This window comes from Pan paniscus, chromosome 4 (genome assembly GCF_029289425.2).
Source record: "Pan paniscus chromosome 4, NHGRI_mPanPan1-v2.0_pri, whole genome shotgun sequence".
Taxonomy (NCBI): Eukaryota; Metazoa; Chordata; class Mammalia; order Primates; family Hominidae; genus Pan; species Pan paniscus.
Genome location: NC_073253.2, coordinates 75,496,327 through 75,511,144, shown reverse-complemented (window position 1 = coordinate 75,511,144; position 14,818 = coordinate 75,496,327). Strand labels below are relative to the sequence as shown.

General features: G+C 43.3%; 2 protein-coding genes across 28 annotated transcripts in view; both read left to right on the top strand.

Annotated features, from left to right (window-relative positions):
• The window catches only part of RAI14 (retinoic acid induced 14), a 176,902-nt gene extending 169,675 nt beyond the window's left edge, over positions 1–7,227 (top strand). For all 18 annotated transcript variants that reach the window (XM_034960196.4, XM_034960193.4, XM_063604513.1 and 15 more), the window contains 3 exons: positions 941–1,090; positions 4,346–4,411; positions 5,303–7,227. In XM_034960196.4, the coding sequence (XP_034816087.2) occupies positions 941–1,090; positions 4,346–4,411; positions 5,303–5,380 (294 nt within the window). In that variant the 3' untranslated portion in view covers positions 5,381–7,227. The remainder of the gene's footprint in view (positions 1–940; positions 1,091–4,345; positions 4,412–5,302) is intronic.
• Positions 7,228–11,526: 4,299 nt separating this feature from the next.
• Positions 11,527–14,818, top strand: part of TTC23L (tetratricopeptide repeat domain 23 like) — a 63,357-nt gene continuing 60,065 nt past the window's right edge. For 3 of the 10 annotated variants that reach the window (XR_008625395.2, XR_008625391.2, XM_034960200.2), the window contains exon 1: positions 11,527–13,887. Coding sequence is in view for 3 of the 10 variants with exons in the window: in XM_034960200.2 (XP_034816091.2) it covers positions 13,599–13,887 (289 nt within the window). In the remaining 7 variants the exon portion in view is untranslated. Of the gene's footprint in view, positions 13,992–14,818 lie in introns of all 10 variants that reach the window. The other 7 variants (XR_008625392.2, XM_034960201.2, XR_008625393.2 and 4 more) reach the window with 5 other exon arrangements.

Below are 14,818 nucleotides of genomic sequence, written 5' to 3'. Positions count from 1 at the left end.
GGGATCAGAAGTGAACCTGCAAACTGGAAAGTATTTGTGATCCACCTCAAACTTCAGGTTCTTTTTTTGGATTCAGAACAGATTCCTCCATAATATGAAACTAAAATACTCCTAGACTTAATCCTGTTTCCCTAAGGTCCATGAGCTTCCCCTCAAGTCACTGTAAAAGCTACCCTCGCCGGTCCCTCCTTTGACAGGTATATAGGAGAGGAAGGGGGAGGAATGTGGGGAGCCGGCAATTTGAGATGGCGCTGGACATAAGAGATGGTGCTGGCCGTGTTGCTGGAGGAAGGAGGGAAGCAAAGGGGAAGTTCAGGGGGATGGTTCCACAATCGGCTCTGCATCTCTAGTCCCCTGTCTCGGAGGTTCCGAATAGCATTCGTGAGAGACTACTTATCTTTATTCTTTTGTAATGAGTGTTTCAAAAGAGCTTTATCATCCAGGGGAACAGGGATTAGGGAGTGGTGGGGTACGGTAAGGAGTTAGTTGTGTTTACTTTAAAGAAAGACGTCCAGAGATATCAGGCTTCCTAGACCTTATTCCTGATCACCCATGTCAGCAGTATTGGACAAAATATAGCTGTCTCCAAATAAAAGCGGAAATCCTAATTCTGATTTTTTTTTTCAATCATACCCATTTTAAGAGTAAAAGTAGGAAACCAACATCACAGCTTTTGTTACCGCCATCACCAAAACATAATATGTAATTCAAGGGCCTTTATCTGAACCTAATGGATGTAGCGGGCTTTGTTAGTTTGCCTGATTTTGTCATCCATTTCATTTTATGAGTTTTTTAATTTAAATGTATTAAAAAGGAATTGTTCCAAAGTCTTAAGTCCCAGAGGCCAAAAGAGATGACTATGTTTGAGGCTTACAAATATATGAAATTTTGCTTTGTAGACATGTTACTGTCTGCTAATACCATTTTCCTTTGCCCCTAGATAAATGAGATGTCGAAGGAAGTCACCAAATTGAAGGAGGCCTTGAACAGCCTCTCCCAGCTCTCCTACTCAACAAGCTCATCCAAAAGGCAGAGTCAGCAGCTGGAGGCGCTGCAGCAGCAAGTCAAACAGCTCCAGAACCAGCTGGCGGTGAGTGGGCTTGTTTCTGCTGCCTGGTTTGGGGTGGAGGGCCTGGCAGATTTCCTACCATCTCAGCTGCTAGGGCAAGTGGGCGTGAACAAAAAGATTCCCAGCCCAAAGGAATGTACTTCAATGAGCAGTTGACTGATTTCTTCAGTGAGGGCAAAAGAGGGAGCCACTGGTGGAATTCCTGGTCGTTATCAGCAATGCAACGGGTCAGATATTCACTGGGAAGGAAAGAACCGACAGGACAGTAGGAGGAGGCTACGTGCTCACTCATACCCTAACTTTTTACCCCTTCTCCTTTTTCTGCAACAGTCTTTCCCCATCTCTGGCAGTGGCAAGAGCTTTTTCTTGTTAGGGGCCAGGATCTCTAGTAGTTGCATCTCTATATATCTGAAGCTGCTTCTTGGCCCCTCTCCTTATTTCACCCAGGAAAGCCCTTGCTTATCTAAATTTGTTTCCTGGGTCCATTGTAACAAATCACCACAAATTTGGTTTAAAACAACATGAGTGTATTATTTTACAGTTGCATTGAACTGAATTCCAAAATCACTTTCACTGGACTAACTTCAAGTTGTTGGCAGGGCTGGTTCCTCCTCGAGACTATAGGAGAAAATCAATTTCCTTGCCTTTTCCAGTACTAGAGGCTGCCTGCATTCTGTGGCTCATGGCCCCTTACTCCATCTTCGAGGCACATCACTCCAGCATCTGCTCAGTCTTCCCATCTCCTCCTTCAGCCTTTGATTTTCTTGCCTCCCTCTTATAAGGGCTCTTGTGATTACATCTAAAGCCAACCTAGATAATCCATGATAATCTCCCTCTCCATCTCAAAACCCTTAATTTCATCTGCAAGATGCCTTTTGCCATATAAAGTAACATTCACAGGTTCTGGGGATTAGGATGTGGACATCTTTCAAGAGCCATTATTTAGCTTACCACAATATCTGTTAAGGTTTGAGTTGGCATGGGTACATTCCGTTTTCTACCTAAAGTCCAGGGTTAGTCTGTCCTGGACTGTCTCTAGCTACCATATACAAACAGAACATGGATTTGATGATTTCTTCGGAATAGACCTAACTGTAGTGAATTCAGGTTTCTGCAGTCCTTACTCTGGCTGGCCACAAAGTTCAATGCTAGCTTTGGAGGAAACAGCTCTAGAAATGGTGGATACTTAGGAGAAGCTGCTCTTTACTGTGTTCTGCAGGTCATTCTTCTCCTGATAAAATGGTATTACAGACTTGTAGATAAAGTGCTATTGGTTTATACAGTAATTCTTATAATTACGCAACATGTGTTTGTTGAGCTCTTACATCAGTATTATACATAGGGCTGATGATATAAAATGAGTAAGACTCAGTCCCTGCCCTCAAGGAGTTTATACTCTATATAAGTTATCAACAAAGAGATGCCCAGCATACCGTGGGCATACAAAGGAAATGTGGCTACCCAATCTTGCTGAGTCATGAAAAGATTCCTACGGGAGTTACACTTGTGCTGAGTCTTGAAGGCCTGAGTAAGAATATGTTGTTACTTAGCAAGGACTGACATATGGCACTAGCTGGCTTTTGGGAACCTTGGTGAGAACCATTCCAGTGGAGTGGGGAGGAGGGTAGAATCTGGACCGCAGTAGACTGGCTGCTAGAGAAGTGAGTAAGTAGATAGGTATCTGGTGGGGCTAACCAGTCACAGTAGGGGTTAGGGGAAACCTGAAGCAAGTTTGCTGGAAAGATGGGAAGTGGTGGTTAGGGTGTGGGATGCTTTCAGTTGAGATTTCAGAGGTGGTAATGATAGAGGCAGGGCTACAACCATGACAGGAGTTGCTGAACCAAAGAGGAGCATGTTATTAAAGCTGAAGTTGAGGAACTGAGAGGTCCAGGTGTTAGATGGATCATTCACACAGATATCAAAGCCAAGCAAATGATGACAGAAGCAGTGATAGAAAGGAAGACAGATCAGAAGATAAAATCATAAATAATTGAGTAGAGGTTGCCGAAAGGTGGGGAGGGAACAACACAGAGAGAAATGCCAAATGTGCCTTCTTATGGTGTGAACTTAAAGGACGGGTTTTAAAGTGTCCCTTAATAACAGGAAAGATACCTCATACTCTGACACTGATGGGGGGAAGGAAGAATGGGTATTATGGACTTTTGTACATTTTTGAAGTAATCCATATATGATGGTCTCAATTTTCTTGATGAATTAGGAGGACAGGTTCTTAGAACAAGAGTTTCAGAGTGGCTTGAAACAGCCACTGAGAGGAACTGGAGTAATAGCTCAAGGAGAAATAGAAGCATCAGCGGCTGTATTGAGGAACCACTGGAGATTGGGGCCACCACCCTCTTTGCCTTCTTGGTACACTGATAGCTAAATAATTGAGCTCCCCAAGGATTATACAATGCTGGCCATATAGTGGGTAACCAATAATTCCCTTAAAAATAATAGGCTTTAAAAATTAAATTAGTACATATTTGGTCATTGTAGAAAAGTTGAAAATACAGAAAACTCTAACAAGTTCCTATAAATAAAAATTTTCCATAATTCAATAACTCTGAGATAATCACTTTTTACATTTGATATATTTCCTTGCAGTATTTACATTTAATGTAGCTGTATTTGCATAAGTATGTGTACATATATACACACACATATATACATATATACACACACACATATATAGACACACATACATACACACACACACACATACACACACACATATATATATATATATATATTTTGAGACAGAGTTTTGCTCTGTCACCCACGCTGGAGTGCAGTGGCGTGATCTCGGCTCACTACAACCTCTGCCTCCCAGGTTCAAGCGATTCTCCTGCCTCAGCCTCCTGAGTAGCTGGGATTACAGGTACTGACTACTACGGCTGGCTAATTTTTGTATTTTTAGTAGAGACGGGGTTTCACCATGTTGTCCAGGCTGGTCTCAAACTCCTGACCTCAAGTGATCCACCCACCTCAGCCGCCCAAAGAGCATATATTTTTAAAACCAAATGTGGGATGATAATAACTCCTTTTTATACAGTTTTTTCTAGAGTTGACATACCAAGACTTTTTTCCCTAAGATGATTGACAAGTATTCAGAAATACACAAGCCAGTAAGGCCACAATTTTAGAAGCTTCCAGTGCTAGCATAAAGTGGAGGGGACCACTTGGGTAGCATTTGGCTGCAGCTTTCTCATAGTTTTTTGTTTTTGTTCTTTAAAGATCTCCTAAGCTCATTAATAATGTGAAATATTCCCTTTCTAGGAATGCAAGAAACAACACCAGGAGGTCATATCAGTTTACAGAATGCATCTTCTGTATGCTGTGCAGGTATGGTTATGCCCCTTGAAGTATCTGGACATCCTAAAGAAATACGGCAGCAGATGTTGACAGAACTCCCATCATTTAACTAGGAGAATGAACAAGAATTAGAGGAGAATCCTTTTCACTGGAAAGCCTGAATATGCCTTTTGCATTGCTTTGGATTCTGTGTCAGGAGCCTTGTGCCCTGTTTACCAGGAACAGCCCCATCTTTTAAAGCAGGGCCTCACTCTGTCATGCAGGCTGGAATGTAATGGCATAATCTCGCCTCACTGCAGCCTCGACCCATGGGCTCAAGTGATCCTCCCACCTTAGCCTCCCAAGTAGGTGGCATTACAGGTACCCACCACCGTACCTGGCTAATTTTTGTATTTTTTGTAGAGATGGGGCTTTGCCGTGTTGCCCAGGCTGTTCTCAAACTCCTGAGCTCAAGCAATCCACCCGCTTCGGCCTCCCAAAGTGCTGAGATTACACGCATGAGCCACCATGCCCCGCCCTCCCATCATTTATTGAGGAATGAGGGATGATGTGGTCCTCCACTGGGAGGACCGGGACTTTATTTTCCAGCAATGCTGATCTTCTTAGTTACCAGTGCTGCCTTGGCTCTATGATGCTTGGTGTTCTGGCTGCTGGACTCACATTTGCAACTGAGACCCCAGACAGCTTTTGCTGAGGGTTTTGGTAGACACTGCCACCTCATCTTCCAGCTGGATAAAGGCAGGGCCCTTTCTTTGACTCAGTTCCTCATAGAAATTTGGGAAATGATAGGGCTGACATTCCTGTGAAAGATGTGGGAATTAGCCCAGGTCTTCATTGCAGTCAGCCATCTCATTCCCCAGAGAAGAAAGTGCCATGGCTTAATTTAGGTTCTAATGAGTACCTTGTGTTTGAATATCCTAGGGCCAGATGGATGAAGATGTCCAGAAAGTACTGAAGCAAATCCTTACCATGTGTAAAAACCAGTCTCAAAAGAAGTAAAGTGGATTCCTTGGCAGGACACTGCCCCTTGTCATCCGTCTTTGTGTTAGATCCAGAGTTGTCGGCAGCTGCTGCCATTGTTCTCATTCGTGGTATGCACTGTGGCCTAGCGTAGCTTCTTCCCTTTCCAAAGGTTTCTGAGGACTTCTCCCAGGAGAAGACTGCCCGCCTCAGAACTGCTTAGAGACTTCAAACCAGCAGAGGTGAAAGTCCCTGTCATCCCTTCAGATTCCAGAGCTGGGATCAGCCATGCCCAGAGGTCTGGTCCTGATGCTGGCAGGGGGGCCCCCTCCTCCATCCCTGACTGGCTGAGTGGCTTTATCACCACCGAGTGATGTGCTGAGGCCTCCTGCAGTGAATGCTCCTTCCATTCCTGTACTCGGGCAGTGCCATTCAGCACAGGAGAGCTATTTTTGCCTTTGGCTTTCCATTCCAAAACATGATTTAATTTCTAACTAAATTAGTATGGCACTAGTTATGAAGTATCTGCTTAAAACCCTTCATCATGATATCCTGTGGATTTAAAAACTCTAATTCCATGTTTTCTTCCCATCTGCCTTATATATCTCATCACCCTGCTTATCAATATTCAGTTTGATGAACACTATTAACTAAAATATGAAACTTAAAAACAAAAGCAAGTTGTCCTTAAAAGTTCTTTTTTTAAGTAAATTGTTGACATACTGCAAATTTTCTATGCAAACTTGCCTCCTGCTGTTATCCGTGAAGCTCAGGAAATCCAAACATTTGTGTTTCAACAAGGGACAGTAAACTGTGTGTTTACAGCCAAAAGAAATGCCTCATAGTTCTTAACCTCAACTTTTGTAAAAGTATTTTTTTCTCTGTAATATTTTTATTGGCTCATAAAGATGTTTTCATATCTAAACTCCTAAATAAGTGAAATTACAGTAGATTATATTAACAAAATACTTTTTAGGTAGCCATGCTTGAGACTTTTTAAAAATATAACTTTTTCCTTAAAGTTTTCAGCTATAGCAAAAGGTAGTTATGTATGCCAGACCTAATAGGAGCTGCCACCAACACCCCTAGAACTTTCAGCCATGGTGTCTTCAGAATTGTAGCGCATTTCTGAATCTAGCAAATCCTCCTTTTACCCGTTGAATGTTTTGAATGCCCTGACTCTACCAGCGCCCATAAATGATCTCTGGAAGGACTGTTAGTACCAATCTGTTTTTCAACTTTGAAGCTAAAAACCCTGATATGGTAATATTATGGTGCATAGCAGAGGTCTCGGAAAAAAAATATTTCTGTTCACTTTACTTTCAGGTTAAAAATGTTTCTAACACGCTTGCAACTTCCCTTATGGCATTAATCTTGTTGAGGGAGAGAGACAGAATCCAGGACTCTCCAAAGTATTTAACTGAAAGTAGGGCCTGCTCTGACAGGGCCCACGTCCCACAAGGCTGCCTGGCCTCAGTGGGTGCTTGGCTGTGCTGGATGATATGTTGATCTGTATTGGATAAGGACCAATGACAGCAAAGCAAAAATGGCTTTAAAGCTTGGTGTTACTTTTCTTAAGTTGTTTAATTATAGTTAAGCAATTTCAAAAATGCTCCAAAGAAATGTGAAAGGACCTTTTGTCACAGCACTTCAGAAAATACACAACAGCCCCTTCTGCCCCCACACAGAAATGCTGCAGAGGATATAAAACTTGAGACATTTTTGTAGGATGCCTGACGAGGTGTAGCCTTTTATCTTGTTTCCGGATGCATATTTATTACGAGTACTCTGGTTAAATATTGAAAAGTTATATGCTGTAGTTTTTAGTATTTTGTCTTTGTAATTTACAGAAGTTATTGGAGAAAATAAACTTGTTTCATTTTGCATTTCTGGTGTTGATTTTTGGTGTATTCGGAAGCATATCTGTGTGGCTTCTGAAGATCAGTTCAATAGCATTTCAGTGTGATGAGTTTTCTAGTCTGTGCTATGCTCAGCTGGTATGAGTTGTCCACACTGTCTCACACAAAGTCTCACATCATTTCCTTTTCCCAGCTCTTGGATTCGCCCTGAGCTCTGCCCTGAGTATCAGCCGCTTTGGGGCAGTTGAATCACAGTTGCCTTTAATTCACAATTGCCTCTCATTTAATCTGCAGTCTGTTTAACTGTTTGGAAGCCTCCACTGCATTTTTTTTCCCTCTTGCTTCTTGCTTTTTTTGAAAAAATTATACATACACACAGTAAAAAAAAAAAAAAAAAAAAAAAAAAAAATCCAGATACATTTTCCTGCCCCATTACAAAGACAATTCAATTCATTCCTGACAAAACTCTTGTCAGGTGAATTCTGGCAAGGTTAAAATCATAATTAAAATTGTTGCAGGTTATAATCATAATTAAAATTACATGAAATAGGTACAGCTACTTAAGAAGTTAGCATTGTTTATCATACTCCAATGTAACAAGGCCATTTCCCTTCACTTACAACATGATTCCACCTCTACTTCAGTTTCATTGTGCCTTCCTACTATACACTGAAACTTTATTTCAAAGAAAGCATGTGTGTGATACTCAATTGAACCTTTTATTTCAACTGTGGCCAACCAGACAACTCAGAAGGTGACTTCATGGGGACACTCAGCTGGAGGAAACTGAGATAAACCCAAACCAGTCATCTCTGATGGACAGAAACACCTCATAAGGCAAAATTGGGATATGAAAAGAAACTCTCCTGCCTCCACAATTAGATAGCAGCTGAGATTGTAGGACAAATGAAAGGAACCACAAATAAATCTTTCTCTTACTCCCCAATCCTTAGTGCATCTACCCAGAAGCAACATCTAGTAAGTTTCTTCGGTGACCTGAGACATTCTCTGTCTATATGTACATGTAGGCAGGTATTTTTCTTTCTTCTTTAAATATCTTGGAGATTATTCTCTGTCAGCATACACATCTCATTCTTTTTAACTGCTGAATAAAATTGCATAGTATGGTGCTATATTTTATCTTGATAATTCCACATTATGGACATTTAATTGCTTCCAGTATTGCAGCTACAAAAATGATGCAATGACTATCCTATATATGTATGTATATCTTTACACGTGTAAGGATTTTTTGAATTTTCAAATTGCTCATTTTCACATTAGCTTCCATCAAGATATGGGCAGAAAAAAAATGAATAGAATATTGTTCGTATCATCACATCGAGAAAGAATGGCCTTTCCCTTCATGTTGTTTGAATAAGAGTCATTAATTTGTTTTCCTTACATACACTTTAAGACAAACTCCAAAGCCTTTAATAATTAAACCCACCCATCTTCAGATAAACACATGATACGCTGTGAGGGGAAAACACTCCCCGAACATGTTGAAGCACAACATTTTGCAATGCAGCATAACAAGAATATTGGGTGCCGACAGTAGCAGAAACATTATGCAACAAAGATTGGGGTCATTTTTTGAGCAAAGTTAAGCAGCAGACTGCAAGGCCAAGAGTGAGCTGAAAAAAGCCACAGACCAAAGAACCAGGGCTTTCACAAGAGTAGCAATTTTCTATTCACCAGATCAGGGCAGAGATTTGTCAAGCATTATGGGAGCATGTGACATATTTGAGAAACAAAAGAACAAGGGCTCAGTGAGCCATAGGAGCTGGGCAAGGGAACAATCAACATGGGTTCCAGCAGATGGAAAGGCTCCTTTGAGGAGTAAAGCCCCCACGAGGTGAGTAGGAGGAAAGCAGAGACATTCCTGCATACTTACTATAAAGCAGGCTCTAAAATGGGAAGAAACAGCATATTCAAGAACCGTAACTGGATGTACCAGATTATAAAGTGGAGGATACATAAGAGTATTAGTCCGTTTTCATGCTGCTGATAAAAACATATCCAAGACTGGGCAATTTACAAAAGAAAGGTTTCATGGACTTACAGTTCCACGTGGCTAGGGAGGCCTCTCAGTCATGGCAGAAGGCAAGGAGGAGCAAGTTACGTCTTAAATGGATGGCAGCAGGCAAAGAGAGAGCTTGTGCAGGGAAACTCCCGTTTTTAAAACCATCAGATCTTGTAAGACTTATCCACTATCACAAGAACAGCATGGGAAAGACCCACCCTCATGATTCAATTATCTCCCACCACGTTCCCCCCACAACATGTGAGAATTCAAGATGAGATTTGGGTGGGGACACAGCCAAACCATATCAGTAAGGGATAGAAAGGAGCAGGACATGGTCAAATGATGTAAGCTGCTAACAGCCAGGAGAAGAGGGCTCCTTATGTGTCACCTCCATATGTTTTTAAAACCATGCATTTAAGTTACACACTCTAGTAGGCAGAATAAGTCCTCCCAAAGACATCCATGTCCTAATCCTCAGAACCTGTGAATATGTTAGCTGTGAATCTAACCTGTGAATAAGTTACATGACAAGGAGGAATTAAGGTTGCTGATAGAATTAAGCCTGCTAGTCTGCTGACCTTTAAATAAGATTATCCAGGTGGGCCCAGTATAACAAGAGGGGTCTTTTAAAAATGGAAAGAAGGGTCAGAGATTTGAAGATGCTGCATTGCTGCTGGCTTTGAAGATGAAGACAACAAATCAAGGAATGCAGCCAGGCTCTAGAGGCTGGAAAAGGTAAGAAAAAATTTTCTCCTTGAGCTCCCAGAAGGAGCCACCCTTGCAGACAGCTTGTCTTTAGCCCAGTGACACCCATTTCAGACTTTCAACCTCCAGAATTATACAATAATAAAGTTGTGGTTTGTTAAGCCACTGAGTTTGTGGTGACATTACAGCAACAATAGGAAACTGATACACACAGGGAGAATCTCTACTAATGGAGTTCCTAAAGGTCATTTGTAGTTTATTTTTTTATTTTATTTTTTTTAACACTGGTATAGCCCAGGCACTGTGCTGAATGCTAAAGGCTCAATGATAACAACTCCTGCTCACGAGGAGCTCACAGCTGGCCAATCAGGGCCTGCTACCTAGCAGGTATTCTGTATTCACTGAGTGGGTAGATGAATATTTAGACGGATGAATTGCCTATAAGGCCCTCCATGACCTGATGCCCCACTACTTTACTGACACAGTCTTTTGTCTCTTTCTTCCTCATTCTTACTACCCTTTGCTGTTCTTTGACCCCATTAAACTTGTTCCTGCCTCAGGGCTTTTGCACTTGCTGTTAACATCTTAGAATGTTCTTCTCCTAGATATTTGCACAATTTGTTGCATGATTTGAGGTATCTTCTCAATGTCATCTTGTCAGAGAGGCCCTGTTTAACTACACTATGTAAGATAGCACACCCCTCCCGCCATGGCCACATCACCTTCTAAATCCCTTACCTGGTTTTATTTTTCTCCATAACTGTTTATCACGTTTTCTTTTTCTTTTTTCTTTTCTTTTTTTTTAAGATGGATTCTTGCTCTTGTCACCCAGGCTGGAGTGCAATGGAACAATCTCGGCTCACTGCAACCTCTGCCTCCCACGTTCAAGCAATTCTCCTGCCTCAGCCTCCCAAGTAGCTGAGATTACAGGCACCCGCCACCACACCCAGCTAATTTTTTACTTTTAGTAGAGATGGGGTTTTGCCATGTTGGCCAGGCTGGTCTCAAAATCCTGATCTGGTGATCCACCCGCCTTGGCCTCCCAAAGTGCTGGGATTACAGGCGTGAGCCACTGCGCCCAGCCCACTTTTTCTTAAGGTGACTCTTCTGGCTAAGGGAGTGAGTGAGTCCTGAAATCCAGCCCACTCTCTGTTCCCAAAGCTGTACTCCTTAGCAGGGGTCTGAGTCTGGCTGGAGGAAAAGGCTTTTTCCAAATTCATACACTGTCACTGCATACTCGCTAAGCCTTGTGCCTTTTTGTAACTTGCAGAGACACCGTACTGTTTACTGGCAGCTCTGTTTTTCTTCATCTAGTAGAATATAAATTCCTGGAAAGCAAAATCATTATCTTATTTGTTCACTTTTGCTTTCCTACTGCTTAGAACATTATCTGGCACATAGTAGGTATTCCACAAATATTTTTGTCTGGGTGGATGGATAGATGTATGGAGATTGGAGAAACTTGCAAATAAACAGAAGTGCCAGTACAATGTGAGAGTCATGATGAGATTGTGGACAGGATACTGCGAGGGCTCAGAAGCAAGGCATCTAACCCTCTCTTGAGAGGCCATAAAAATGTGTTCCAAGCGAAAGTTTATTTGGATTTCCTTGCCTTAAATTTCACAGTTCTGGGATAAGAATAGCTTGGAGATAATCACATTTGATTTGGGGTTGTAAGAGCCTAGAAAAACCCTCCATACTGCTTCCTGTATGCAATTTCTGCAAGAGCAATGCTTGCCACCTCAACCTCCGGATGAGGGGAGGGAATGTGAATACACACGGTGGAAACGCACTAGCCACTTAGATTAGTGGGATGCCATTCTAGAGTTAGTGAACAAACCTAAAAGTGTATACACTACAACTAAAGCTTACATTTGGGGGACAGGGTTAACATGACAAGGAAAGAAATACCAAAAAACTTCAAGAGTCCTCAAAGTTCTGGCTGGACGGTGGCTCACACCTGTAATCTCGGCACTTTGGGAGGCTGAGGCAGGCAGATCACCTGAGGTCAGGAGTTCGAGACCAGCCTGGCCAACACAGTGAAACCCTGTCTCTACTAAAAATACAAAAACTAGACAGACAGTAGTGGCACACATCTGTAATCCCAGCTACTCGGGAGGCTGAGGCAGCAGAATTGCTTGAACCCGGGAGGCAGAGGTTGCACTGAGCCAAGATCACACCACTGCACTCCAACCTGGGCCACAGAGTGAGACTCTGTCTCAAAAAAAGAAAAAAAATAGTCGCCAAAGTTATTTTATTTTGATTTATAATTTTTACAGATGCAGGCAACATGCTTCCGGTCAGAGCTAATGAAATGGAGGCCGAATTAGAGCGTTGGCTTTAGGAATGGGAATTCAGTGCCTGTTCTGGTTCTTCTCTTCACAATTATCAGCAAAAGCAAAGGTTTAGAAAAGAGACATTACCTTTAATATACTTAGAAACAATCTCACAGCCATTTCCTAGAATGAAAGAACATTAAAACCTTTCAATTTGATGACCAACTTAACAAGGGGTAAAAGAAATAAATGTTGGAGAACAGGAAACAGGTTCTTCCTTTTTACTCCCATACATGTTAAATACTGTTCATAGAGTCACAAAAATCGTTTACCCCTTACAGAAACCTGGAACCAGAAGGCGCTTCAGAAAGCAAGTGGTACAAAAACCTTCACCGTATAGGCAAGAAAATTGGGACCCACTGGCCGTGACTCGGCCCAGGCTACAGAGTCAAAACCAGAACCTTGACATTCTGAAATCAGGTTCATTGCTGTCATCATTGTTCCATGCTGAGAGTTTTCTTAGGAAAAAGAATAAAGTGGGGGAATCTTTCCAAAATTGTGACTATGGAGCTCGAAAGTACAGATTTAAATCTTGAGTTAACAGACCATACAGGTTTTACTTAAGAGATATTCAAGAAAACTCATTTAAATAACTCCTCCAACCTAACTCCAAAAAGGCTTTCTTGGCAGTCTTGGATCAATGGCAATTAAACTTCCAGCCTAGAGCTGGAAATAACAAACATCAAACGTAAACACCATCTTTCACATTCTCAGTGTTCTCCTTGTCTCTCTACCTAGTCTGCTCTTTTCTGAAAACAACTGGGACACATTCACTCCAACTTGACTTGCCATGGGCCTAGTCTATGATAGGGTTCATAATAACATCCTTCAACATAGCGTTGCAAGAGCTGGCGCTGTTTGTTTGGGTATGGCCACAATTGCCTCTGCACCTTGTGTGTATTACACACACTGTGTATTCCATGCCAACGAAGGGGTAAGATATGGCTGCATTATTTACGGCTAAGTGCTAAATAAATAATGAACAGCTAACCATTAGCAGATCTAGTAGTCGATTTCTTACCCTACTCTCTTCCTGCAATCAGCTTTCCTAACCATGCCTAGCTCCAATCTTACTGGGTAACACAGACGGTGCCAGCACAGTCAACAGCCATATCTAAGCCTTTCCTCTGGGGTCCATAAAAACAAAACTCCCGAGGAGCTGTGGGGGTGCACCGTGGCCAGGGATCGTCGCCGAATACAGCCCGCACACGTCGCATCTTTAAATAAGTAGGGCCGTGGGGCCCGGCGCTCCCTTCCATCCTTGGACGGAATGTATCTTCTCTTCCTACGCCTTCACCTCCGAGGGGTAAGGTCTCGTGAGATACAATATGCAGACGCCAATTTTGGGGCGAGCCGGAGGCCGTGCCCGTCTAACCTGCGGTGACGGGAAAGCGGAGGGTAAGGCAAGAGCTGCTGTAGGCGCCAGCCAACAGGGACTCTCCGAACCGGAAGTGCCCCGCGTCGCCATGGCTACAGGCGCTCCCAGCAGAACCCGTAGCGTTCCGTTCCCATGGCAACGGTATTGTCTCCTGGGCCGGATCCGGGTCGCGGAAGGTAACTGGGGACCTCGCAGGCTGTGCAGCTTTCGCGAGGCACCGCTTTGGCGCCCGGACCGAGGTGCGCCAGGGTCAGGAGGCCGACGCAGCGGGAGGAAGCAGCGCAGTCGGGCTCAGGGAGCTGGGAGGCTGGTTCCGGGGCGTGGTTTCCCCGCCTGGAGCCAGGTGCGCCTTGCGCACTCGCGCGTTCTCTTAGAGCCTCCGCGGCAGAGAGGCTCTCAGAGCTCGACCTGCGGAGTCAGGGCTTACAGATTTGCCGCGGAACCACAGCGGGAAAAGAGGAGCGATTCGTCCCTGAGAGGTTCAGGGCGGTGCGGAACGTCATAGGAACAGAGTCCGGGAGTTTGAGAGATCAGAACTCCTTGTTGTGGGCATAGTGTTTAAAGTGGAGGTTAAAGAGAGGAATTAGTGAGTCTCCCTTTCTGATTTTCGGATAATGGATGCTCTGGAGCCTGGATCAGAAAGCCTCTCAGGGCTCGGCGGGAATTAGTGATTCTGGAGGGTGAAAAGAGAGGCGACTTGGTGGATGTTAACATTCAATAAGTAACTGCGTTCGATTTGGATTTGATTTAAGCGACTGGCATAGCCTTCCTTGAGAGTTGAATTTCACAAATACTGTATTTAGAAATCACATTTTTCGTCATGTGCTTCCGAGGTTTCCCCCATCATCTAACAGCAACAACTAAAACAGACACATGAATTTCATTTTATTGTTTTATTTTGAGACGGAGTCTCGCTCTGTCGCCCAGGCTGGAGTGCAGTGGCGCAATCTCCGCCTCCCGGGTTCAAGCGATTCTCCTGCCTCAACCTCCAGAGTAGCTGGAACTACAGGCGTGCACCACCACAGCCGACTATATTTTGTATTTTTAGTAGAGACGGGGTTTCACCCTGTTGGCCAGGCTGGTCTCGAACTCCTGAACTCGGGTGATCCACCCGCCTCGGCTTCCCACAGTGCTGGGATTACAGGCGTGAGCCTCTGTACCCGCCTTGTG